This window comes from Triticum aestivum, mitochondrion (genome assembly GCF_018294505.1).
Source record: "Triticum aestivum cultivar Chinese Yumai mitochondrion, complete genome".
Lineage (NCBI taxonomy): Eukaryota > Viridiplantae > Streptophyta > Magnoliopsida > Poales > Poaceae > Triticum > Triticum aestivum.
In genome coordinates, this window is record NC_036024.1 from 265,001 (window position 1) to 292,500 (window position 27,500).

Sequence of the window (27,500 nt, forward strand, 5' to 3'; positions counted from 1 at the left end):
TTTCGATTCTCTAACTGCTCAAATAGCAATGGTTTCCTGTTCCGCATTGACCCTAGGATTGGCGGCTTGGCTTAAAGAATATGGGATTCTCTTTCCGGTGGAAAATGGCATCTGAAAATGAGACTGAGACCTACTTTTCGAATTGTCAGAGGCTATGAGATCCACTTTCTTTTGGAAAGGAGAAGGGAGAAGCAGCATTTCAACTGTGTGAGGATGGACTCTAGACCCACTCGTTCTGATTCTGTGATTGCAATTTCTCAAAATGGATCATAAAGTTGATCCTGTTTACTAACTCACTCTCGAAGTAGAAGTACCGGACCAGGTAACCAGAAGATAAGGCCACTCGGCAAGACTGGACTAGTTTAACACGGCTATCTAGTGGAACACTATATATATAGGACTTGTAGAGCTTGAAAAAGCTTGTTTTGGTCTTTTTTTCTCTTTTCTGGGCACTGAACTTCATAGACAGACTTACCAACTGATGAGCCAAAGTAGCAAATTTCTTCTTCCTGGGAGGGGCGGACTCTACGTTGGTAGATCGAACTTTCATTTCTTCCTTCCATTTCATCTGTTCAAGTAGTCTCCTTTTCAAGTAGATACGCTTTGATACCAGACTGGTGTGCATTCTATGCTTACCCAGCGAGCGAAGGAGCGAGCCAATTCCTCTGTTCCGGTAGAGCCAATTCCTTTGAAGAATTGTTTACTTTCTTGTCTTTCCTCCAGTGAACAGAGTGGAAGACCAGGTATCTTCGTAGTTGGCTCTGGAATGATTGCTTGCAGGATTTCATATTTTCCAGTGATCAGCTTAGTTGGAAGAGATAGATAGGAGAAGCGAATGCCAGATGCGCGGTGTGCCAATCAATCCAATTTCGTGAGATCGAGTCAAGATAAGAAGGCAAAATTCTTTGGAGTAAAGTCGCCTGGAAGAAAGAATAGGAATTGATCTAGCTATAGTATAGATAGAGTGTCAGATGAAATGCTTGACAAGGCAAGGAAACAGAACTTCCACATCCTCTGTTCACACTACCTGGATTGGAATTGGTTCTATCGAGATATACTGACTTGAAACAGGAATTTCTTGGTAACTGCTGCTTCTTTGAAGCAAGTGCTTTCGGGTTGGCTCTTCTGATATGTGTATTTGCTACCCATACGGAACAATTTCATTGATGAAAGATGGATGGCTATTCTCCACATTTGCCAGCACAGTGCACTTTTTCTTCTATTTCGTGATTCCTTTCTTTCTGTCGCCATTTGAAAATGGATTTCTCCTCCTGGTTTTAGTCACACACGTCTTTTCCACCTAGGAAGGATGCCCCTACGATCATTCCATGCTCTGCCTTCGCCCGAGCGGTCCCCAGGGAAGGAAGCCAATAATGGGAGTGTCAGGGCGGAACTTCATTAATGAAAGGATTTGCACTGCCCCACCGTGCCGCAGGGACGAACTTCAATAGCCCATCATAGCACTCTCAGTCAGGGGGTTAGGGAACTCTTGAAGATATCGATAGAATAACATTTCTTTTTCATAAGTTTCAGTGGACGCAGAGCCAACAAGTGCAGTTTTTCAGCGTAAGGTCAGGTTACAGAAAGGCCTATTTTGATAAGCAAGGCATTGCAAACAAATAGGTAGAGCAGAGAGCTAACCTAAGGAGCGAGCTTGTTGTAGTTGGTCTAAAGGGGGAAATAAAGGACTGTCCCGCTACTACTTCCTTGATTCCCGGGAAAGAAGGAAGACCGAGGGTAACTAACTCTTCCTTCTGAAAAATCTATATCCCAGCTCGTTTTCATCGAGCCTTCCCCCCGTTTGGAGTATAGCCAAGTGGTAAGGCATCGGTTTTTGGTACCGGCATGCAAAGGTTCGAATCCTTTTACTCCAGAGCATACTTATTCTAGAAAATAGAAAAAGAAAAAGAAAGTCTCATCCCTACCCTAATAAATAAATGAAAGTAGATTTACATTATTTTTGTATTTCTAGGGGGAATGTTGAGGCAAACTTACGATGCTGACAAGCTGGTTAGGTGCCGAGTTGGATTAGACATCGCAGGTTTCAGTTTAAGAATTGGGAAGAGGTTAAGAACCTAGTGGAATCCACTGCGAGGGGAAGTGCTGAAGTGAAGAAAAGCCCCAATTTTGGAGAGGATTGCATAATTGGAGAGTAGAATTGGAGCAAAGCCGTGATCTGGTAGGCGACTGGTACAAGTGCTAGACTGGAGCTAGACAAGAAGCGTTGAGCAGGAACTTGAGCAATTCCAGAAACCTTAGAAGAAACTGGATATGTGGCAACAAGAAGGGCTTAGCCAGAATCTTGAAACAGGTATGATACCGGCACATATCAGCCTGATGTGATGTACCTGAATTCATTCATGTTCTGTGGAGTCTTTCTTTTAATATTCTTATTTTTTCTCAGTTTAATTAGGAAGCAAATGCGGTTTCAAGATGAACTCAACCTCGAAAAGGAATTCAATTAGCTGTGCAGTTAGCCCTTTGATCTTGAATAATTGGTTGAAATGGATATTGCCTGTCACTTGAAAATAAGGTTGTTTCATTTAGAATTCAGCAAGTTTCTTAGAAAATTGTTGTTAAACAGGTTGACGTTCCACTGGGAATGGAATAACAAAGGCTTTTGGCAGTTTGTGGATCGAGATGTGATTCGCTTTTTGAGTAATAGTTTCTTTCATTTGGTGTGCTCTTCCTGGAGCCGGTAATAGGAAAAATTTGGTGCATTCTACTTTGCTGTTATGGTATTTACAATCCTTGAATTGTTTGAACCTGACTCTCATTATCTGTCTTCATGGTCTTGAGGGTATTTTGGATATCGTGGAGGTAACTGACGATGAATTCGTCTCTTGCCTCACCGATCTGAACACGGAGTTTCCGAAGCTACAAGAGTGCTTGGTTAAACGGTGCCATTAAGTTTCAACTGTCTTTAAACTTACTACTTCAAGTGCAATTATCAACTCCTTGCAAAATTGTTGGCTTTCTCATCTACAAAAGGCAACTCTGGTATTCAAGGAAACATATAATTAGGTTCCACTCACTACGTCAACTAAAGCAACTGCATCTGGAGCACTTACCAGGGAAAATCGAATAAATAATGACGTAGTACGAGGGGATTTTTTTTCTCACTATTGCCATCCTGTGTTCAGTTCCAATTTCGTAGTAGGAGACAGACTCAAAGTCAATAGATTCCTGTCCTTTTCTATAGAAATAGGCTTGGTCAAGTGCTTAAAAAAGAGGTGACCCGAATGATTTCAATGAATTGCTATTTGGTCAGATTGGAACAATTGGATTCGAAAGGAAAGAAAGACTGTGAACGAAGAGGGCCGCCCATGATCGATTGGATTCGGCAAATAAAGTAGAGGGCCCGCCCGTGTCACCACCAGTCCACCGAACCAGCTGTAGATCGCTAACTCTCTTGTCGACGCCCGGAACTTATGTACGAGTTAAGAATGAATTGTTCCCGAGTAGAGAGGGCAGGATAAGGATTCAGTAAGAAGGAGAGTCTACTTATGGAAATGCCATCCTCTCTTTCCTCAGTAACGGAGTGACTAGCTACCCCGACTTTTTATTCCAGTTCCATTCTTACTGGTGCAGGAGTCCAAAGTGCATCTTCCAACTCCCTAACTGCGTCTTCCATGAAGTTCGGGAGACCCCTCACGTGCCGCTGCCCGTGAGACTCGCCTTTGTACACTTTGCGCACCGCTTCGACTAGACCCCGCTACTACCTCGTATCCAAATACCTGCGATCTAGCTCATTCTTTTTTAAGCCCTGCAAGCCTAATAGAACCTTGTTTCCTGGGCCAAGTCAGCCTATAAGTAAGTAGGGCTGAAGACAATTTGTTTGTTAGTTTTTCAATCTTCTTCCTTCTATGCTTAGAGTAAGTGGAAATGACCTCCTTGATCAGCAAGTAAGCGAGCGGTAGTTCAGTCTCCGACAAGTGAGGCCGAATAGCCCCAGGTGTCCTTTTCCTTCTAAACTAGCTGCTCTCGCTTGACTCTTCTAGTGAGCAAGCAAACTGGTCGGGGAACAGGGTCGGATCAAAGTAAGGAATGGGAATAGCACTCACTCGTTGAAGGTAAGCCAGAAACAGGGGTTGTCCTCTCCCTTACTTAAGTCCTAGTCCATCTTTTCGTGCCCCAAAGGGGAAGTCAAGCAATAATGAGGGAACTTGACCCACACCTGACGAAAGAGTTTGGTTGCTCGAAGGAAGCAGAAGCAAAACCTGCTTTCTTTCTGTCCCAACCTCCAAGGGTTCCTCCCTGTATGACATAGTCCATTGGATTGGGGCAATGGTACGCACCTATGTTTGGTGTCCCCTCTCTCACTTCCTCGTCAGATCCTGGTCCCAAAGGGCAATACATTGAGTCGGAAAGACGGGGGGCTTTCGTAAATTCCATTCTGTAGCCGAACTAGCCCCTGGATCAGCTCTCATAGTGGGAGAATCAGAGTCAAGTTAGGCGCAAAAGAGGGGGTTGACATCATTCGTCGTGATTGGATCAATCAGACTCCCCCACAGGAAATGCCAAGGGGCGCCCTTTCTCATTATCATCTACCGCCCATTTCTTCATCATCTGCTGCTGCCTTAAGTGCGTAAAGTAGGCTCAGCTTCTTAGGTTTCTAAATATCTTGTAGTAGCCGAAGGTAGTCCAGTCCGCTTGTTAGATTGAATTGAATCTTATATAACCTACGTAGCTAAAGAGAAAATCATAATAGTCTAAGTGGACCTCTCAAAGGTATAAATAAGTAGACATTAGTCTTACTGGTTCGGTCTTTTTCTTTTTTTGTTATGATGCCCACATTTCATACTTCTCAATTCTTATTTATTCAAGGGTTCGTATGTACTGAGTGACTCTAGGTCTATTCAGATGCAGCTTCAAGAGAGCTTTATTCGGCCTTTGTATGACCGTCTTCCCTTCCTGTCTATCTCCTTCGGTCAGGTAGTTCTGCTTCCGATGCCGGAGGAGCAGGGTGGGATAGAAGGGTAGTTTCTGAGTTCGAGATGTCTGAGCTTGGAGGTTCCGCTTCTCTAATGTGATAATAAAGCAACAAGCAACGCCGCTCCCGTGCGCTCATCCCTTGCTTGTTCTTGAGCGCTAGTCATTCATCCCTAGCTGGGTTCTTGGGATATCTTGATTCTCTTTATGATGATGTAAGGGTCGGCAACAATGAATAAGGAATCGATCGGAAGTTCGCGCCAATCGATCTTCTGTAGGAGTAGGAGGTAGCGCGAATCCCCTCTTTCTTCGTTTAGAAGAGTGCTGGACCTCCACAACGTCAAACCATAGAACACAGCTCCTTTCGGTCGAACCCTAGGAAAGACGACTTTACCTTTTTCGTAGATAGTCTGAGTTCGAGCTACTGTAGTCTCCCCCGTTGACCTTCTTTTTTAGATAGAATCCTCAATGAGTGGAAAGGACTCCCAGACTTGCTCCACAGTACTATACCATACAGAGCCGCGCCCTTGTGATATGATAAGAAGAAAAGGGGCCAGGCCGCCCTCTTTTCTTTTCCGCACCAAGCCTTCTTGTAAAATCGGGTGTATAGCTCAGTTGGTAGAGCATTGGGCTTTTAACCTAATGGTCGCAGGTTCAAGTCCTGCTATACCCAAAACAAAAAAAACCACTCTTGTATTCGTAAGGATGCATAGTAGCCTTCAAAGAGCACTCTTTGGCCTTGAGAAAAGCCCCTTTCTCATCAACATCTCGACTTCGCTCGTTGTTTGAGGTCAGTATAAAGGAGATCAGATCTGTCCCGGGAATCGAAGGATACAGAAATATGGAATCGAGCACAGATTATAGGAAACAAGCAAACAGAACAGGTTGGATCCCATCTTTAACTGCACAGAGCAGCAGCCTACTATTGATTGATGATCTTACCTTCCTGAGAGTCGAGGAACAGCAGATGAGATAGCCGAAAGGGGGGACCCCGGGTAATAGGTTTCCTTTTCCGGTTTAGGCTTGAGAGAAATCAGGAACTGAACTGAGCACTCCACAAGTATGGATTGGATTGGATTGTTTCATTCTGATACCAACTTTCATGCTGGAAGATAAGGTTGCCATACTGGGAAAGGGGGAAAGGAAATAGGATCCCCTCTCTTCTCTACAGGAATGAACTTCTCCTCGCCGACCACTGGCACTATACTTAGGTTAGGCGCAATAGGTGACTTAGGTTGGGTTGTCTGGATCAATCCTACAACGAATAGCTCTCTTTCCTTTTAATGGAACACTCACTAGATTCTGCTAAATAAGGATAACTGCAAAGATAAGCCGGGTCATCCGAAAATCAAGGAAATATTTCCTGGATTTTCTGCATGGCATATTTCCTATCATTTCACAACCTACTTTTTTTCTTAGTTAGATACTATAGCACCTTCCCTTCATGGGGAGATGTTTATATACCATCTAAATTCATTCATTCATTCATTACTTACTTGCTCTTCTTTCCCAGTGATCGGAATAGGGATTTCCATGGATTGTAGGCCCTCGATTGTAATGATGGTATCAATGAAAGATGAAATAACATGATACTATTTAAAGCAATGGTTGATAGAGCGAGGTCTAACCTTGATTGGGTAGACCGAGAAGCAAACCACTAAGCAACTGGACTGCAGCCCCGAGAAAACAAGCAGTTCGGAAAAGCAAGTCAGGAATACGGTGGCGATGCAGCAACGATACGCATTCCCGCAAGGGGTAGTGAAAAGCCATTAGGGGGAAGAGATAGGTTTCTTATTCTAAGCCAAATTACTATACCATAAGGAGATTACCATTATGAGATGACACTTGAGAGGGCACTTTAAAGTGATTGAACCCACTTTCCATGTTAGTTTAAGCAACAATATCGCTAGGGACCAAAGTAGTGAAAACGGCAGCTCCATTTTCCAAAACTTTCTGTCTCATAAGACTGTGAAACCACACAATTTGACATTCCCCTTGGGAAATAGGGAAAAACAGGCCCCGGATTCCGATAACTTATGTCTCGCCTAGTGGAAAAGTACACAATTGACTAAGAAGATTGGAAGGTGGTACGAAAATACTCATCGGGTCTTTCGTTCCAGCAGTCATGATATAGCTTCTAGCTTTGACCGCTCTTAAGGTGCCCGCACTCTTGGCTTGAATCGCCGACTTGTGTTTCGGTTTAACCGAAAAGCAGAATCCTATCATTTCACTACTCGACAGAGGCTCCTCATTCATCCATCGGATAGGACGCCCCATCTATGGACCAAGAGAACGAGATATTTACTTTTTTTACATCTGTAACTACATTCTCACATTTCTTTTTTGATCTCATGACTTTTTATGCGATCGGAAAACGAATGAGATCAGAAAGATAGGCGGACGACTTGACCATAAGGTCGGATGTTTCCGTGAGCAGTAAGCAGCGGATCTCCCCTTTTTGGGGGAAAGCTGGTTAAACAAAACTAGGGATAGCTAGCAGGTATTTTCTAAAGGTTCAAAAAGAAGGTATTTCAAAAGGGCTTTGGCAAAGGAGGTTCACCTTGCCTGCTTTCCTTGTCCTCCGTTCATCGATATCCTATACTGGATACCTTTGCCTTTTCCGAGTGGAGGCAGTAGGCTATTCTCGTTCTTAGCTTTATACGCCGAAACATGCCATTGCGTAGGCTCGTAGGCGTAATTCGTATTCGTATTTGTTATTGGCGTACGTAATTTCCTTACTACGTCTATCGCTCGTAGGAATATCTCTAAATAGGAATCGTAGTCCTCGTATGTACATCTTTCGTATTGTGATAAAGCACCTATGCCGCTAGAAATAGTAGCGCCTTAAAGAAGGCGTTCCAGGTTCTTTTTCCCCTGGTTTGTATCAGAGCTGACCACTGATAATAGGCAAAATGAAACATTTGGTGTGTTTTAATTCATTCTCAATCTTGTTTCCCCTTGCGCTCCGAGGGAAATAAAGGGGAAATCACTGATTCATTTGGAGCTGTTTTCTAACTGACTCATTGACATGAGAGATTGGATGCGATGCGCCAGTCACTCGTACTACAGCGGACAAAGGTCACCGGCAAACGACCGTTCCACAATGGAACCTGGCACTACTGTTTGCCCTAAGGGCCGACCCACCTTTTCAGAGAAACAGACACATGACATCACTATATTACGCATTTTCGAGATAAGAAAGTGGAGAATGCACTCTTCCCTTTTTTTTACATTTTAAACTCATGTTCATGGTCTGTTTTATTCCCAATTGTTGCCCGTGTGAAAAGAAAGAAGAGAAATTGGGCCATGTTTCCCGAGAGAGACTGCCTTCTCTCAGGCCAGCAGTCTTATACTTATAGTCGACTGCTCTATGACGATCTGACCTCTTTCCTGGGCTCTGCTTGCTCGTCTACGCTCCGACCAATTCAGTCAAAATCGAAAAAACGATGTTTCCTTGAAAAAGTCTAAGAAATAGTAGTAGTAGTCAAAAAGTGCACTTTTTCCATATATTTCGATTTATAGGGATCCCTATCTTTATCTCTATCCACAGAGATACCTATCTATATAGAGAGAGATTTTTCTCAAAATTGATCTAGACTATCCTCTATCCGGATAGATATGTCCCTATGAGCGACTAGGCCGATCTTTTTTTATATGTTTTGGCCACGTCCGTTTCCGCTCCGAAGAGGAAGGTTTGGATCTTTCAATCTTATGTCGTGAGGGATGTGACCTATGTTAGGTCCATAAGATACCACAGCTTTTAGTGTTCTATGATTCACCTCCGAATAATGAGTAGGTAGTTCGATCCTTTTGATTCTTATCTTCCTAGTAAACGGGGATCCGGAGCAATAGGTCGAATTACTATATAAAGAAGACTTTTCTACAAAAGGACTTATTGTTCGAGTAGGAAGATTTCGGTTTTTCTCCTTCCCTCTTTTCAATAAGAAGAAGTATTTGAAATGAAACAAATTCCTCTTCATTCTGTTGTGCTCAGCGAAGGAACTGCCTAAGCATACTTTTGCGGATCCAAACTTCTTTGTTCTTTCAAAGTCTTCTTCTTGCATATAAGAACGCAACTTTTGCAATTCCTTGGATTTGAGTAGTAAGCGGCATCCCCTCTGAGTTGTGAGTAAGCGGAACCATTCTTTTTTTGTTCTTCTCCAGATTCTGGCCGGTAGGAATTTGCCTCTTCTTTTTCCAACTGATATGGCCGATAGGAATTTGCCTATGATTTTTCCAACTGATATGTCGATATAGAAAGATCTCCTTATTTCAAAACCGCGGGTTCTCGCGTCATTTTCTTTAAAAGATATTAGATCACCGTGGGAAACTTTCAAATGAGTAATGGTTACCAGTCCATTATTCAAACAAACCCTTCGATGACTTATCGGCTGCCTTGCTTGAGGAAGAGTGTCACTAAAATGGAGACGAACCGGAATCACGTCCGATCTTGTTTCTTGATTGAGTAAAAAAGGGATATATGAAGTTAGTTCTCTTCCTCTGTGCATCTCCCTTATGGGTAAATCCCCATAATAAAGAGACAACTTTCGTGTAGTTTGTGATTTGATGTTACTGTTTCGATTTTCTCTCCGAGAAAGATTTCTTTTAATGGATCTCCTCTTGTTCCTCAATCTTCGGAGAATACGGCGTTGGATTAGAGAAAGTTCTCTGTTCCGAACATTTCCTGGAAGTAGACGACACGTTTTAAATCTTAATGCTGGCATGGCATATTTCGTTGAATCAGTCTTTTTCGCCACATCGCGTATAAAGGGAATCGAACCCAACTCTTCCACGAACCCCCCACGAATGGCCCTCCCTTAATTCAATGAACTATGAGAATTCCTTTTTTCGTTTTTTTCTTTTCAGTTCTCATAAGTCCTTGATATACTAGCAGAAACTCAATACTTGACCGACTGCGTCACAGTGCTCAGGTAAAGTGGCAGTGGTTGAAAGCGAGCGGAAACGTCAGTGTTTTCTGTGCGTTACGATAGTAGTGGTGAAAGAAAATCCAATTCAAATATCTCAACGTAAAAGGAAAATCGTTTCACTTTGAAAGGAAAGCTAGCTATATGAGATCGAAATCACTCTATCTACGATATTCATTGCACCATGATTGAAGGACAATGAGGGGCAGGTTATATTCCCTTTCTTCTGATCGATTGAGCTCAAAGGCAAAAGGCACTAAAGATGTTTAAGATGTTTCATCAGAATTGCTATTGACATCGACTCGTCCGAGAGATTAGCAAGCACCTCAGGGTTGTGAGAAATCCATCCCCAAAACCCAGAATTGGATCTATTGTTTTCACTTTCTTTCCCAAACAATGTATCTGTTGATACCAGAATTGCTTATATTGCTCGCCCTAAGATGGAAAATGCGATAGAACCCACTTTACATACCTCCATAGGAGGAGATCCCTTAGAAGAGAGTGAAACAGGCAGTACAGCAATTCACAAGCCATAGAGAACGAAACTCGGAAGAAGATCTAGTTTCAAGTCAGCTAGGAAGACCTCTTTCTTAAATTAAAGGGAAGGGGTCCACATAAGCCCCAATTATTCCCTAGCTTGTTAATCCAACATATCAGTTGGCGTGTCTGAATAAGAAAGAGTTGGGCGATGGTTTTAGAAAACCCGAAACTAGCCATGCCCTAAAGAAAGTGAATTCCAATCTACGTGAATCACGAAAGAAGCAAAGCCGGTCAAAGAATCGATTATATGCCTTCTCTTTCCATAAGACCGATGGCCTTAGTAACGTAACGCACAGAAGGAATAGAAGACAGAGCGAGGGGATATGTCACGAGCAAAAGGGATGAACAACTACCCCTGTATACGTAGCTTTGTGTAACAGGGGGAACGACTGTTGAGTCAAAAAGCTGAGTGAGAAGGAAGCAAAGGATCGGTTGTGGCGGGATACGAAGTGCTCTGCTAAGCCAATACGAATGTTTACATACGAACCCACGCCAATACATACGAGTAGTAGGGGTATGGAAATTCTCATCAATTAAAGGTTAGGGCTCGGTTTCCGGTTGACTTTTCGAATCCTATCCTCTGTTTCTGGTTAAACCAATTAAATAGGAGTATCCACCCAACTTTCATATGCTGTTGTTCCTATACGCTAACGGGTTCATCTTTATAGGCAATGATTTCATTTGTATTCCAATTCGTACGTATACCCCATCGCTTTGTTTACCATCCCTATCGTCTCGAATAAGGTTTCCTAGCCTAGCCCATCTCGGTGTCAGCTACCGAAAGAGAAAATTGGTCTAAGGGCAGCATCTACTCGTTCATCGCTTGCCTCACATCGAAAGAGGCATGGCTTCTCTCTTCACTCACTCCCCTGTTTGCCAGCTTCAATAGCATGGAAGAAGGTGTTCAAAGAACATAGTTTCACATCTACATTTTCTCCATTTGATCTTGATCAATAATTCACTTATAGAAATAGAATAGAATAGAAATATCAAGAGAAACACTCTTCTTTCCGAAGATCCATTTCTAGTGGGACATCGTTCATAGGGAGCGCACATCCAATGCGCCCTCTACTCTTCACTCTTCACTCTTGTGCTCGATATCCTCTTCAACAAGGATTTGCGGCTCCAATCCCTTTATTTTTCCAAAGGTAAAAGATGGAACAGACCGAATCCAAGCCATATAATTGCTTGATGCTCAAGAGTGCTTAGTTGGAAAAGAGTTTTCTATGTCGTTCAAACTAATGCTCGATTTAGAATTCTATAACAAAAAAAAGAAACAATCAATTAATCTATCTCACCTATATTATGAAGCAGCTGCTAGGCCTGATAGCGAAGTGAGCTTTGTGACTTTTAGTAGGGTTGTATCGTCCGTCTTCAACATTCATCCATAAGACTTATTTATTCGATTCATTGTATCTCGAACAGAGGTAAGTCCAGCTTCCTCCTCTTTTCTTTCTTTTTGTTAGTGGCTTTCTCTTTTTAGAAGTCGAACTCTAGACTTGGCAAAAGTCCTATCCTTTCTTGTAGCAGAGCTACGTCCTAATTGATTGTATCATGCTCTTTCGGGTCGAGGCACCTCTAATGTAATCTTTGTCCAGAGGAAGGAGGACTTTCACAGAAAAACAAAAGCTGTATGCCAAAAAGAGCCAATGTGAATTTAGGTTCAAAAGGATCAATAGCACATGACGAAGTTCAAGTGTCTTCTCTTCAAGAGAATAGAGCATAATTGTAGGATTATATGGATATCAGTGCTTTTATTCAATTCCCGAGGCACTCTTCAACGATTGAGGAGATTCCCGAGGCAGTCTTAGTGCTATCGTCAGGGTCACCAGCCTACTGTACCCCTTATTCTGGCTTAGCCTTGCTTAAACAGAAGAGGCTTGGTTAGCATCCTTTCTATCAGGTGCTGTTCTTTGCTACCAACAATTCTTTAAGTACGCGGTGAAGTAAATAATAGTGCACTTGCTGACAGTAGAACCCCCAAGAAATCTCACAGTATAGGCCGATATCTTTGTGCAATGTCATTTACAAGCTATGCTCCAAAGTCTTGGCAAATAGGCTGAGAGAAGTACTGGATGAGATCATTTCCGAGGACTTATTAAATAGGGGTGCTTTTTCTACGAATATAATCAATTCCATAATGCTATCCGCTTTGACGAAGCAAATCAGATGACGGGCGATCTACGCCTCGAAAAGGAGAAGAAGTGGTTCTCGATACTGAGCAAAAAGTCACTTTCGATGCAGAAAGTAGGAAACCAAGGAAGCAGGCATTGGCAAAGAGTGAATCTTTATCCGATCCTATAATGGCTCAATCCGATCCAACAACGGTACTTCCAAAGGCTCCTCGGCTAAGAAAAATAATAGTTGTATTGGCAAGGCATGAAAGGGATTTTCTAATGCTATCCGAAGACGAATCGGAATACGGAACCGGAAGCCGTAGCCCAGAACCTTTAGCTTGAGCGGAAGGGGAGGAAACCGGCTATTCGAACTGGCGGGTGGGTGGATACCCTAGTGCTTATTGCTTTGTCGGAGCAGGGGCGGAGAGGGATTCATTAGTTTGACAACACAAGGGTGTCATGTGGAGAAAGAGAATGGAACTATTCTCCGGGTACTGGTACCGCTTAAGCCCAAGCAAGTGAAGAAATCCTGTAAGATGGACTTGATTTACTTTCCTTTCCAAGACCTATACCATATGGTTTGGGTATACCACTATCACCTATCGAAATGAAACACTAACCTGCCCACGACCCCCTATACCGGATACCTTTGCTTTGAAACCAATGACTAGTAGAGGATTTCGAGGAACAACAGCAAAGGGAAGTAGGGATGGGCTTTCCTCGGATTAGTATTCGGATTTCGCTGGTCTTGCCAATGGTTGTTATTCAAAAGAAGGGTTCGCACCGGCAAAGAAGAATATATTTTCTAGTTGTAGCTTTCGAGGAGAAGAAGGATTGAATCAAAGGGACGAGCAAAGGCAAAGCAATGGCATGTTTGGAATTCCATAGAGGAATCCCCAAGCAAAGGCCAGGACGCTAACGCTAACGCTATTGATATTCCTAGCGCTTGTTTTCGTAGGATGCCGAGGACTCTTGCTTGAATACAACTAGAGAATTCTCAAAAGAATACGACTAGCTCTTTACCGCGGGGATGCGTTGAGAGGAATCAATTGTTTAACCCGGTGACCGGATAGGAGCCGTGACTGTGTGGGTAGCATTATCAAAAGAAGGAAATTCGCAGCGCTCTAAATTTCTCTATTTTGATTCTTTTTTTAGGGATTGCGCCGTTACTGTACCTGCTTTCGCTATTGCTGTTCCGCTTTGCCGTTATCCGTCCCTTTGTTAGCATAATAGGAGGGTGCCTTTTTAGCGCAAGACGATGAAATAACAACCTAAGCTTATCGGCATTAGCAAATTGAGAAATCGAATAGATCCCCGGCCGTTGGATAGGAGCACTGCCGTTACCGTGCTTAGAATTGATGAAATTGGATTTCTTACAAAACCCAGGATCTTCCTATTCGTAGTTTTCTTACAAAACCCAGGATCTTCCTATTCGTAGGTGGTATACAACTACCCCTATCCCTATTGTTTTGATACATGGCGTATTGGCTTTTCGTTTTTCTAGCTAAAGATCCATCTTTCCTGGATTAGTGATTACTTCAATCCATACCCCTATGGAATAACAAAAAGCAAGGGCAGAGGGACCTGGATCCGGAACCATACAATAATTCGTAGGAACCCACACCGGATAGAGGGCCGTCCCTTCCTCTTAAGAGGTGTAATTCTGTTTGGGGATGACATTAGATAATCCGAATCGTAGTCCTCGCGGGAATGGTCGCAAAATGCGAAGGAGTTTTGTTGTCGAAGCTGGGGATCTAGATAGGTACCGATCTCGGTGGGGATTTTCCTATTTTTTCTATGGAATTTGTTTCATTCCTTTCATGCACAGATGAACCTTCTGAGCTTTGGAAGTACCTTTGCCCTGGAGGATTGTCCCGTGATTGAGGGATTTCTCTACAACTATTGCGATTAAAGACATATGCAAATCCGAAACAGGGAAGTACGAAACTAAAGGGACTTTCTCTCGATGAACTCCCTAGTTCCTATGTTTGCTTTGAGGCAGTGCTAATTGCTAATGTGTGAACTATCACTATAGAAAAATAGATTGGAATCACTTCTAACATCAAAGATAGGAAAATCTGGCCTATTGGGTGCCGATCCACTCGATCCTATGCTATGCATTTGTGACCAATAGAGGTAAGATCATGAATACAAGATGGCGATGAGTCATGCCAAGTTTGGGGAGTGTTGCTCGTACCCTCATTGCATGTTTTCAAATAGGGCATACTGCCTGTGATTTACTATTGAAAAACAAGTCGACAGGAGAACCCGAGTGCAACCAGATAAGAGTTCGCTTTCGAAAGACGACAATGGCAAGTCTCAATCAACTGTCATTAGATCAATAGTAAACAGGAGATTGCTTTGCGTATCACGGATCGAGCACACAATAGAATGCTCGAACTACACTCTCCTAGCAAAAGGCAGGGCAAGTGAGTTCTACACGATATTCGATAATGAAACGAGCCTTCCTCCTTCCGAAACCCCCTCTCCTCGGCCCGGGATAGCGATAGACGTACGAATTCAATCAATGGCGATAATGTCATCCCCTTTCCTTAGATATAAAAGAATCATTCTGAGCGAGTCCATAAGAAGCGACCCGCTTTTTCATCGGTTCCGGGGGAAGACCAAAGATCTTGCGCGACCAGAAAAACTCAAAAGAGAAAGAGAGGTATGCACTGTGAAGGAAGCCCTCTGACCCACTCTTCCTTCCCCCTACCTACCCATAAGGTAAGTAGGGGCCTCGGCATCTCTATTTCCTGAGAAACCTACTAAAACTACTTCGAGAAACCTACCAATTCGAGAAACAATACAAACCTACCAAAAAAAATTACTAGCCTCCCTTTTTGGGTGGCTTCCACTGCTTGTGCGAGTGAGCAATTATATTTCGGATATCCTGGGGTTCTAAGATCTCGAGCAGAGGAAAGTCCCGGGGGAACGTGTTTACCATGAATAGGATCTCCCCAGGCTCAAGGAATGCAAGAAGTCTGTCTATCTTGCATTTTAAGCCAGGGAAATCCTTATATTCTGAGCACTAAATCCACATTTTAAAGGTTTCTTTGTAATTGTCAGGCGGTCCCCCCGCTCCGGAGGAGAAGCTTCTTCTATGGCTATGGCCAAAAGGAGAAATAGTCCTGTTCATTATATGGCTCCTAGAATCCAAGGCATTTCGTCGGAATACATCCTGTCTTTTCACCTTTGTAGTCCTATGCATAGTAAGTACTATAGCCCCAATCATAGCAACTAATAAAATCAGACTAGAAACCAAAAACCAGACGGAATAGTAGGTATAAAGTAAATTGCCCAATGTTTCCAAATTAGTCCAACTTCGTACCTTTCCGGCATAAACCGTATATCTCAGAGAGGTCGTATTTCTGTGGGTTGGTAGTAATGGAATGGTTTCATTATCTAAAATGAAGAACATTTCCCACCAAAAGATCAGTCCAATAATACCACTCACTGGTAAATAGCGCAATACTTCTTCGTGAATCTCCGCTATTTGAATATTGAACATCATAACCACGAATAGGAATGAAACGGCAATAGCTCCTATATGAACTACTGGGGAGATCATAGCGGAGAAGTCGAGACCTAACAAAATAAGTAAACCAGAAGTGTCGCAAAAGACTAGGATGGGAAACAAAACGGAATGTACCGGATTTTTAGCACGTACAACCATCAAACCAGAGACCAAAGCAGGGCTCGACAAAACAGAAAGTATCATGGTACGTCGTCCTCCCTTGAAATGGAACTTGAATGCTGGAGCAAGAAGACGCATTCAAGTCGATCTATTACAACCAGCGCGGTTGTTCGTATTTCATTTTCTTCTTCCAAGCCGACGCTCTTCTTATAAAAGAAAGCACTCACTGAATTACTTACTGAATCTCGTCTTTCTCTCGGCGCCGAGAATTTTTGACGTGTCCGGGTCGATCAGAGGTTCGGCTTGCTTCTCCCCCACCCTCGCCTATGAAATGGATAACCCTTGCTGCCATAGCAGCAGGATTTTAAGGGCTTCTGTTGAAGCGGAATAGGAGGAAGCCATGCATTCTTGAAAGAATCTCCAAACCCCCCCCCCTTTACCTTCTCTTTCTATTCTATAAAAAGGCGAACATCTAATCTAGGCCCGGTCGCCTTTCTATGAAGGCGAGCAGCCCAGCCCCCTTGTTGAAATTTGGATATTAAGGAAGCCGTATTTCGCAATAGCAGCTCCGAGAAGCTGGGCTTAGGGTGCGCCTCCTGCGGTCGTTTCAGTGACTCAATTGGCTGGCTTCCCTCAGCTCAGACTGGTGTCGCCACCTCTCCCAGGACCGGAATGATTATCCCCGCCCGATGGGTCTACATTCATCCCTGAATGTCGTCGGGTACTCTTCACTTCCCCGCCATTCTTGTAACCGTCACCTGTAATCCGCGCAGGTGTGTCCGCACCCCCTAGAGTGGACGAGAAAGAAAGGATTTTTTATCGGAGCAACCCCCCCAGGTTCCAGACCCAGGAGTTCACTTTCCCGTATGAGCATTCGGTACATATATAAGTCAGTGGAAGAGTCAAAGGGTCACCACTACTGAGGATCTCCCCCCTTATCTTAGAAGGGTCGTCTGAGGGTTCGCCGCGGTTCATTGCTGTGCTTACACACTAGGCTACCCTTCTCCGAAAGCTCCGCGGGACCACCTATCACTAGTCTTCGGCCGGAGGGGTTTATTGCACAAAAAGGCCGGGACGCGGGCTCCCGCAAAGGAAAGCCCAACGAATGTCAGATGCAAAGCCCCGCACCTCATTAAGATCATATTGGCATACTCTCCTAAAAAAAAAAGAGCAGACCCCATTGAAGACGGGAGTGAGGTACAACAAGGCCATTTCCGTCCACCTTCTCACGGAGCCGTACGTGGACGTTACCGCTCATACAGCTCCCAGCCAGCAAGCAGTTAGCTTTCCTCTAGAAGTCATGGAAGTGTGGATAAATCGACAGAAGGTTTTTATTTCTTAAAAAATCGCCCTAACCGTCCTAAATATGGACGGAGAGCGGTCTCGAGTTTTTCGGGGTCCTCGAGATCGCATTTTAGGTCGAGTAGAGACGCTAGGGAGTCTGTGGGCTTCCCTTGGCATTTCAAGATGGCCTCTATCGTCTTTTCGAGAGCCTCCCGTTTGCCCGTCAAGGGGCATTTGACATCCAGAGACAAAAGCAGTCCCACACGAAACTGGGAATTTTCCCCAATGGACGTAACCAGCTCTGCTTTCGCGGTCTCAAAAGGAGAAGCCCCGAACGCTTGCAGTTGCTTTTTTCTCTTTATTCCTTCTAAGCGAGCCTCTAAAGACTCTACTCCTACTTTAAACTTAGAGTCCGATTCTTCCAATTCTTCCAAAGACAAAGTAGAACTTCGTTTTGAGGAGTTTGCCCCCCGTTCGCCGCCGTCCAGCCGGCGGCTACTCTGGGATGGATCGAGGTTTAGGCCAACAGAGGGGGCTTGCTCCCTTTCTTCTGGAGCTAAGGAAGGACCTGCGGGTGGCGTTTCCGGTAAAGGGGGAATCTCAAGGAGGGTCTCCAGACCTTCGAAGTGCCCCACCACCAGGGTTGGCGTTGTGTCGACGACCCCCTCTGGCTCCGGGCTAGAGGTAATTTCGATGATCTCCCCGGCCCTTTGTTCCTCGTCACCATCGCAATAACAATAAGGAGACGCGGTGACGTCGTCATCCAGAAGGAAAAAGAAAACCCCAAAGGTACCGAATGGAATTCTACTTGTCGGGCTTGGATTCGTTTCGTTTATCAAAAATCGAAATAATAAATAACAACCCATAAATCAAAGAGAAATTACGATAAAAAATCTAAAGTGAAGCCAATCGCTTATAAAAAGAAACCAGTCTCCTTTTAAAAGGAACTGGCCAATTCACTTCGAAAAACTACGTTCTAACTTGAGCAGAAAAATTGGTGGCATTTGACATCTAAAGTTTCACCACCCCTACTACTGCCCGAAATCCTGCTTTGGTGAGCTTTCCCCAAGGTGACACCGAAGGTCTACCTCCTTTCGTGCGCCCCTCACCTCCTCCATGAGGATGATCCACTGGATTCATTGCAACATCATGAACAATGGGGCATCTGCCTAAGCACCGGCACCCCCACCACGCTTACGGCTCTATACCTACTAGACCTGTATTCGGTAAAGCTTTCTTTCTATATGCTAATTCTCATGCAGTTCATATTGTCGATATGAGTATAATTGCCTCGAGAAATAGATAAGAATTCCTTCCTTTACCGGTAAATGAATAGGAATCAGGTTAATAAAACCGGAACTGTTTCCGCCTTCCTCTCGAACTGAGCTATTTCTCTGAAATATACAGTTTCACATCATTACAGGAAATCCTATACCTGTGTATTACCACCCGGTATGGAGCCATCGTCGTCTTCGGCGTAGCGTGAAGACCTTCCCACGGTCTTCGAGTCGTTCTTGACTGGCTAGCAAGCACCAGTGGAATTTAACCGCCTTGTGGTCGGGACACCGCCTTCTTCTCTAGAATCACGCAAGTGGTACCGCTCCCCACGGTAAGGAGAAAGACCTTAAGGCATAAACGTAGAGCCTGAGTCCACAAGATAGTATTTTCTCGGTGACGATAGTGGCCATTTTCCGGTTCAGTGGTTGTATCCAGAAAGATTCTAGAGTCATTTGCCGTACCCTCCCAACCAACCATCACATATGTGAAACTCATGTGAAAATAAAAAGCACACAAACTCTTCTGTGTTGGCGAAACTCGTTTTCCACGATAACGTATTTGGTTTGCTGTTGGAACTCGGGCAGAAATGTGTGTCCCGGCTCCAACGCTATTCTAGAAATGCAAAAAATAGAATAATAGATGAATTAGAAAACTCAACTGTTCTTTGTGATTCGGTACCGCTTGAACTAACTGGCCCAATTCTTGGTAGGTACTTATTAGGGGGAGGGCCAACCACCGAATGAACAACGATCTCCCGGTCCCACTTGATTCCTGGGGAATTTAGGGAACCCTGCGGACTTGACTCTTTTAAGAGGAAGAAATTCGAAGTGAAATATCTAGAATATGCTTTACACTCCATTTTCACACAGGTATGCCCCCCTACCTTTCTGTAGATTGATGCACTAATAAGACTCCAAATCCTTGGTTTGAGCATCCCTTTCTTTTGTAACCTCTCTTAGGAACTTCAAACGGAACAAGGCTAGGATCCTAATCTCTATTCCTTCCTCCTTGGCGTCAGATAACTCCAATAAAGCATGACTGAAGTAGATATAAAACGTGTCGAAGAGCAATAGACTCTTTTTTTTTATAGAGCTTATCATTGTCATTGATTGACCAGCATGACTTATGGATTGCATTTTATACTGTTCTATTTGAATAGCTATATTCTGGAAAGGCGGAGGAAATAGACTTTCTTGCTCCTGCATCATTCTTGCTAAGGGCATCTAAGGAACTAATCAAAGGTTACGAAAGAGAAGGCTTGAAAAGGAGCTTACTTTTCCCGCTAATGCTACTTCCGCTATCTCGTAAGGAGGATACGACTCATAAACCTCCCTTGGTATTTGGGTAGGGAGAAAGATAATTAATTAGACTGAGTGAGGAATGTATACAACTACTGCTCAAAAGGCAATAAGAAGCACGCACTCCTACTAGACATGGAAGGAGTAAACCTAAAATATGCTTTCTTCCCTTATGTTGAATCGACTTCCTTGTCTCTTTCTAGAAAGTCAGCAGCTGGCCCAAGGTGACCTACTGGGAAATGAAAAAACAATTGGTTCAATCGAGTACTTATAAGCCGAACGGAGTTCTCTCTCATATTGTTATGTTTACCTGGAATGCCATAAGCCTGCTCTCAAGGAACAACTCGAATCACTGCTGACGCGGGACTTGCTTTCGCACGGGGAGTTGGATAAATTACCCTCTTGTGGGTATGGCGATAGATAGCAATAGCAACGGATTGATTATGATTATGATTAAGTAGACTGACTGTTGGATGAGCTCCAAAAGGTGGTGAGCCTGATGAGTCAACCAAAGGGAGTGGGCCCTTTAAACCCCTAGGGCGTAAGCATTTCTGCCTATCCAAAATAAGAGGTCAAGTCAATCTTGAATGCGGTTAGTACCTATTAGTATTAGATACAGAATCCTATTTGCTTTGAGCGCCCCTATCCTATATTCTCTCTATCTATAGATGGAGAAAGACATGCTCGATATGAATTGGGACAAAGAAGAAAGTAAAAAGCAGGAGGTAGGTCCGTGGTTTCAAGTTGAGTAGTGAGTGGTTCCTTGAGGGGAGTCGGCAGAAACCTTTACTCATTTGATTTCCTCCCAAAAGAAGGAGGGGTTTTCCTGTGGTAGGCGCCAAGAAAGATACCATGAAATTAGGCACCAGGTACTATCCATCACACTTAGAGTTGGTATTTATTGTTTGATTCGAATCCCTGCTTACCAAACAGTTGTCATAACAGATTTGAATGACGATATCCAATTATGAAATGGCTAGAGGAGGCACAGAGATAAGACAGAACTGATGGTAAGGTAAATCAAAGGTTTTCATTTACCTTATCATCGTCGTAACTTTCTTATCTATTTGTGTATGCTATTAGAAAGGGAAATTCGATACAACCAACGCGCAAAACCTTCCGTCTTTCCTATGAAAACAACTTCCGCCTGGATAGAATAGTTAGCCAACATGAATTCCTGCTTATTGTCCTTCCTACCCATAAGTGAGAGCAAGGCCGAAGTAGAGCATAGAGCTTAGAAGTAGGATCTGGTAATTGGTTCTGCTCAGCAGATGCAAAAAAAGAGGTGTTTTTGGGGTGAGTCCCTGCCAAGCGGCTTTTGATGACGGCGTCGTCAACGTACACTTCTGCATTACGACCCAACTGAGACCTGAGGATGAGGCTCATTAGGCGCTTAAATGTGGCGCCGGCATTTATCAAACCGAAGGGCATCCGCTTGTAGCAGAAGGAAGGGGCGATCAAACTCGTTTTTTCTTTGTCTTCCTCAGCCATATAGACTTGCTGATACCCAGAGTAGGCGTCGAGGAAGCTCAACATCTCGCACCCTGCGGTGGAGTCGACCAGTTTAGTCCTTGTACTTCGGTGGAACCAAATTCCTGTATATGGATTGCAAACCTTTTCTGCTTTGGGTCTTAAGTGAATGAAAGGGTGGGTTAAAAAACCATGGCCAGCCCCCCTCAAGAAATCTCGCCCGTAGGTTACTGATGGGATGCTAGCTGCCGGTATACAGGAAAAACGTGGTGCAGAGCACGAACAAGATGTGCTAACACATATCCCTTATATTTATTGGTTCTACAGAAGATGTATGATAAAGAGCTGGCATTAAGTCATGCAACGCGCTCAGGCTTTATAAGAGGAAAGACTCTCGCCAGTATAGATTGAACGTACGGCGCTTGCTTACAAGACTGCTACTGAAAAAGGCTACCTCTTCAAACTGCTGAATGCCCTATTCCATCTATCTTTCCCTGAAAAAGCGTATACTTTTGTTCTATAAGCAAATAAAGCATACTTCTTTTGCGGATCAAGCAGTCTTCTACCTTGGTGGGTAGCGGAGAATCAAATCAATATCGGAGTATTGCTCTAGCTGCTGCTGAATTAACCTGGATTCAATCGTGACTCTCTGAACTAGGCTGTACTTCGTCTTCCCCTCTGGACCTCGGAAATGGAAAAAAGTTACCGGTGCGTAATTGAAGATTCGGTGAAAACTAGTCGACCTTTCATCACAAATTGAAGCAGAGGCTGTTAGTTGAAAATCCATTTGCAGATCCTGTTGTTGAGGTAGAACCAGCTTCACCAATAGCATAGACTCTATCAGTCGAAGAGATCAGCAGGTACGAGGATAACAGAGACAGAGATAAAGGCTTCGTCAGCAGAGACGAGAGCGGGGCCCTTTTGAAAATCAGAAATAAAAGGGGCGATCAACGAATTGACCAGGTGTAAGCAGAGGGAACTGGAGCAGAGCAATATGTAGCATACTTTTCCGTTCGAGACCCGTATCTAGACCCTTGTGATCGATAGCCGGACCCATGCTGACGGCACCGAAATCCTGCCCCTCCCGCGGAACTAGTACCACCAATAGATAGGCCCGTCCCTTCTTGGGCAACCCTGAAAGTATCTTCTTGTACGGACTGAAACAAGACAAACTACTCGCGGGACCCACTTAAGATCTCTTTCTTTAGTTTTCTGCTTTATTCCTTTCTTAGAAAAAAGTCGCTTCCCTTATTAGTAGCGCTAGTATCTTTTCATAATGATGACTTTTTTTCAGAGCTTCCTAGATTTTTAGAAGCTGAGGCATTGCCGGCTGGGGGGAAATTTGATCGAAACTAATAACAACTAGTCACGATTAGGGACAAAGCTCAGCTAGTATACGTAATGTGTTCAAGGCGCATTTCCTCCAACAACTAGACTAAAGAAAATAAGGGCGGAAGGATTTACTTAAACGTTGTTGCATGAGCGGCTTCTAAATGAGTGGTTGATGATTCACTTTCTGATTATTACCCGCTAGCTATTGAAGCGGCAGTGTGACGTCGGCCCACTGCGGAATGGGTGCCACCTAACTATGATTCGGTGAAGGTTCCACCTTCCTTCCACAGATATAGTGATAGTAGTTCCACTCGATGTGGATCGCGCCCATGCTTGCTCAGCTCCAGGATCAGGCTCCTAAACCTATTTTCAATAAATAAGTCATCTGGTCTATGTTGTTGGAGTTCCGCATGACGCCTTAATCCCACCTCTGTGTCTAAGGAATAGCCTTTTCTTCTTTTCTTTATTGTTCGTGGGAACATGTAAGATTAGCAATGGAAATTGAGCTACGGCCGTCCCTTCCTCAAGCAAACAACGCGAGACTTAGTTAACGAAACAGGAACTCCATCCCTTGACACTAATTTCTGATACAGAAGTGGAATCGAAAAAATTCGGGAAAAATGCACATTCAATATTGAGAAAATGTTGCGTAACTGCCCTTGCCTCAAGGTCTTGAGAAACCAGAAACTAGTGTTCGATGGCCCAACAAATCCTATTGGTTTTCGCAGGGGATGTCATTTTTACAAGCTTTCGCATGCTGAGCGTGACTATGGATTTTATATAGTTATGGAATAACCTTCTTATCCGCGAGTTCTTCGGCCAAAGACTCCTGATATCGCTTGTTGGGCCCTTGATTCCGAAGTACCAGTACCGAAGGCAGACTTGAATGCATTAGGTTGGGAAGCGGCCTAGAAGGTGCTTAAAGATAGGTGACAGTTGTGAAAGTTTAGTCGACTTGTCGGCAGCAACTGACCTTTCTTTCATCAAAAGTAGGAATGAAAGCTGGCATGCAGATAAGGAAATCTCTTTTCTTCTCTTCTACTCGGCTACGGACCTTCTAAAAGGAGAAGCAATAAATACAAAAGTGCTAGGTTTGGATTTGAGTGAGATCCCGGATCGGTAGCTTCAGATATCCCCTCAGACTGGAATGAGAATTTCGATAGATTTCTTTGCTTTAAAGCATAGTTGCAGGTAGGTTATGCTCCTTTGCTTCATCCCTATAGTCTAAGGATTGCCAATCAAACAGTAGCAGTAGACTAGCCATATTCATCTTCTACAGTCTCCTGTTTCCCCCTATTTAAAATGGTCAGCCTGCGCAGCAGAAAAAAAGGCGCTCTAATCGTACTCGAGCCCTTAATCCCCCAATAGGGCTTACTTACCCGAGTCAATTCTTTCCTTCCTGTGCGAAAGCAAGGCCTCTTTCTCGACTTTACTTGAATGCCATTTACTGAGCTATCTTCTTTTTTCTTCTTCTGGCGAAAGCACATTTTATTATTTTACGGAAGCAAGACGAAAGGTCATTTCGCCAATCTGGGGAATAACAGTTAAAGCAATCGATCGGAGAAGCCCCCCCTAGTATTGAGAATGCAAAAGTGGATTCATTCCCCAGGCGTGTGTGTGTGCTTTCCACGGGCCTGATCTCGATTTCTTCTTAAGCTGTTATGTCCTCCGAAGTGAAGTGGATTGGTCGGAAGCTAGACTCCAACAGCATCGATACTCAAATAACCGGCTCTGATACATGGCTTAGAACCTTCAATCTTTAGCCATTATTCCCAGTTCAGGTGGTTAGGTACCAAAAGTTATAAATAGGCCCAATTTCTCCTTTTATACTAGATTTCCTTAACAAGGGCATCCAATTCTTGAAACAAATCACGCTCCCTTCTCTTTCCACTTTCACTTTCATGCCCAGTTCTTTTTCGACTTGGCAATCGTAGCAATTTATGTAAAGCCTCCTGATCCGGATAAACATGCTCGATACATTCTAGTGAACTACGAAGAGAAGCTAGAACGGTGGAAGCCTGAATCCAGTGAGTGCCCATTCTTAATAAACTGTGGAATAGTAGCTCCTATGGTTTCTAGAGCGAGTGAATGAAACGCTATCTTCTTATGAGCGGAGATAGAGAGCTATGTCACAATCAATAAGTGAGATGCTGTGGGCGAGGAATCTTCTGTCACAATAGAGGTCTTCTTTTCGAATTTAAGTGGGACTAGCTTCTTCCTCAATTGATATTACTGACAATCTAGCAATTCCATCCTTTAGAAGAAGATAAGTAAACCATTTCTTTGAATTGCATGATTGAGTGATGGATGCGGACAATCACAAGCCTACTTTGTTTATAGAAAAGAGCGTATAACCCCCGATCCCTACCTGTTGTAGAGAATCTATCGTCTAAACTCTTCTGTGCCATTTGCCGCCTAATACACTATTTCAGTATAATGTTGTTTGCTGGTGCATATCTCTTGATTGACTATTTATTGGTTATTAAGCATTAGTGAGCTGACCTATGTACAAGTTCTGAGTCAACCCCCAGATCTGTATCTCCTTGCCTTGTAATCTCTCATTCATCTATTTATGTGCATGCTTTAGCGAAGTCTCCAGCCCCATAAATATTAGTTAATGCGTGATGCGTAAATCAATAACTAAAACTAAAGTGCCGATCATCCCATGCTACCACAGGATTTTTCAACAACATGACATATTGAGAAAAATCTATGTTAGAGCCGCCATTTCTTTACGGTTACATTAGTGTGGATTGTTCTTCTGATTCTTATAGGCCTGGCACCCTAGCTTCGATAGATTTATTTGATTTTGCAAGCTATGGCACAGGAATGTGATATGGGTCGTATCCCGCACCTCCCTTGATTCCGTGTGAAATCCATCCTAAAAAGCACGAGTTGGATCGGCGTAAAGAACAAGACGAACGTGGTATTATCTCTATTAGGACGGTTATGAGGCTCTGCTCTTTTTTTTCTTTATTCAATATCTATTCTTTGTTTCTTATATTCCGCTAATTGTTATCTTTAATGTATCTTTATGCTTAATAGATAACTGGTGATGCTAGAGCTGTCAAGAAGGCATTGTTTGCAGTATCAACCATCATCTACAAATGCCCATCAAAAGAGACCATTTCTCTGGAAACTTCTGTCCCTCCAAGCATTGTACATCCTTCAGAGCTTCCTGTCTATCCTGCTAGTAACTTCTACTCAGTGTCAGATGCAGCTATACCTTATGGAATGGACATCCAAATCTAGCTATCTTAGCAAAGGAAGTGGCATTCAAATCTACAGGTTTTTCTTCTTTAGCCTTTTCGCCCAGCGTTGTCATTATTGACACGTTTTTGCGATCCCTGTTTTTGAGATCCTCAATGACTACCACCAGAAAGGGAATGTGACCACCATTCTTATTTGAGAAAAGTGTCTCCACTATAGCACTAACGATCCTAGACAGCAGAGAAAGCTTGATTGGAGCTAAGAACTATTTCTAAAGGATCCCTTCCACTCTTGTGTGGAAAGATCTTTCTTCGTTCAGTCCAGTCTGATTTAAAACGTGTTGTCTACTATTATAGGGGCTGTCGTTAGGGTCACTCCTTCTTATGCCGGGAGATGGCAGTTATCTATATTTAGAAATAATAAAGAATATGGGTGTGATTGTCATCACAATGGAGTGATCGAGTAATCAGCCCTGTAGGTTCCTCTCTATTTAGATAGACCCCATCAACATGGCCATTCCCTTCTCCTGGTAGCAAAAACCCATTAGAGGTTTGATTCTCAAAAGAAAACAGACCAGAAACTCGAAACTATTCCTACTCGCCAGGTGGCTTTATCAATTGGAGTTTAAAAATAGGAAAAAAAGGGTGTCAAAAGTAGAAGTATCATATCTTCTTAAGGAGCCCAACTCTAGCTAGAGAATAAGAGGATTAGGTTTTGGCAGGATGCGAGGTGCCAACTTATTAAGCACGAGAGTCGTAAGATCCCGGTTATAGAAGAAGAGTAGGCCAATCCCAATCTTAGGCTGCAACAAACAAGGAAATTCCTGTCATCAAATCGGCCTGATCCCCAAAAGGAAATCGCAATCCAAAATCCCTATATACGATATACGATAGATTCCGGGCACCTTGCTACATGACACTTGTCTCGCATTGCATTACTGACTGCTTCTTCTTCTGATTTCTTTGCTTTGATGATGCCCTTGTCCCAAAGAGAGTTCTTCAGCTGAAGAGTACTTTGGCACCCTAGAACACATCTCCCTCTGGATGAAGCCAACAGGTCTCAGACAAGAGTAGTATCTGTGGCTTCATCGAAAACTATCAGCCAAAATCCAAATAAAATGCATCATAGACCCAGCATCATCCTTCACTGGGAACTACAAAAGCAACATCCAACTTCAACCTGGCGGCCTCTGCACACAAAACCTCCGATATATATGAAAAGAAAACCTTTTTTTACAGTATGGGAATTTGGCCCAATAGTCCCTCCAATTTGAAGTGATCAAGCCACCACTGGTACCAGTAGGGAACAGGTACTACCACCTCCTCCAGCTCTAGCTGAGCTCTCCAGTTCTTCTCCATCAGTGAGTTGCAATGGGAGCATCTCAACATCCTCTGGTAGAATCTGTGCAATCCAAGCCTTCTGGGACATCATCCACCCGCAACTGCTTTCTCTCTTGCAGCTCTTTCATAGCAATGGC

General features: G+C 43.5%; 3 protein-coding genes and 2 non-coding genes across 5 annotated transcripts.

The window, feature by feature from the left end:
- Positions 1-1,802: 1,802 nt before the first annotated feature.
- trnQ lies at positions 1,803-1,874 on the top strand. The gene has a single exon. It is a non-coding gene; the product is annotated as a tRNA-Gln (tRNA).
- A 3,658-nt stretch (positions 1,875-5,532) lies between these two features.
- Positions 5,533-5,605, top strand: trnK. The gene has a single exon. It is a non-coding gene; the product is annotated as a tRNA-Lys (tRNA).
- A 2,977-nt stretch (positions 5,606-8,582) lies between these two features.
- rps4 lies at positions 8,583-9,656 on the bottom strand. The gene has a single exon. It carries the CDS (start codon positions 9,654-9,656, stop codon positions 8,583-8,585), a length of 1,074 nt encoding a protein of 357 aa, YP_009433730.1.
- A 5,889-nt stretch (positions 9,657-15,545) lies between these two features.
- Positions 15,546-16,289, bottom strand: nad6. The gene has a single exon. The coding sequence runs from the start codon at positions 16,287-16,289 to the stop codon at positions 15,546-15,548; it is 744 nt and encodes a 247-aa protein (YP_009433731.1).
- A 990-nt stretch (positions 16,290-17,279) lies between these two features.
- nad1 lies at positions 17,280-17,338 on the bottom strand (one part of a trans-spliced gene, as the record gives it). Coding sequence (YP_009433707.1) covers positions 17,280-17,338 — 59 coding nt within the window.
- Positions 17,339-27,500: the final 10,162 nt, after the last annotated feature.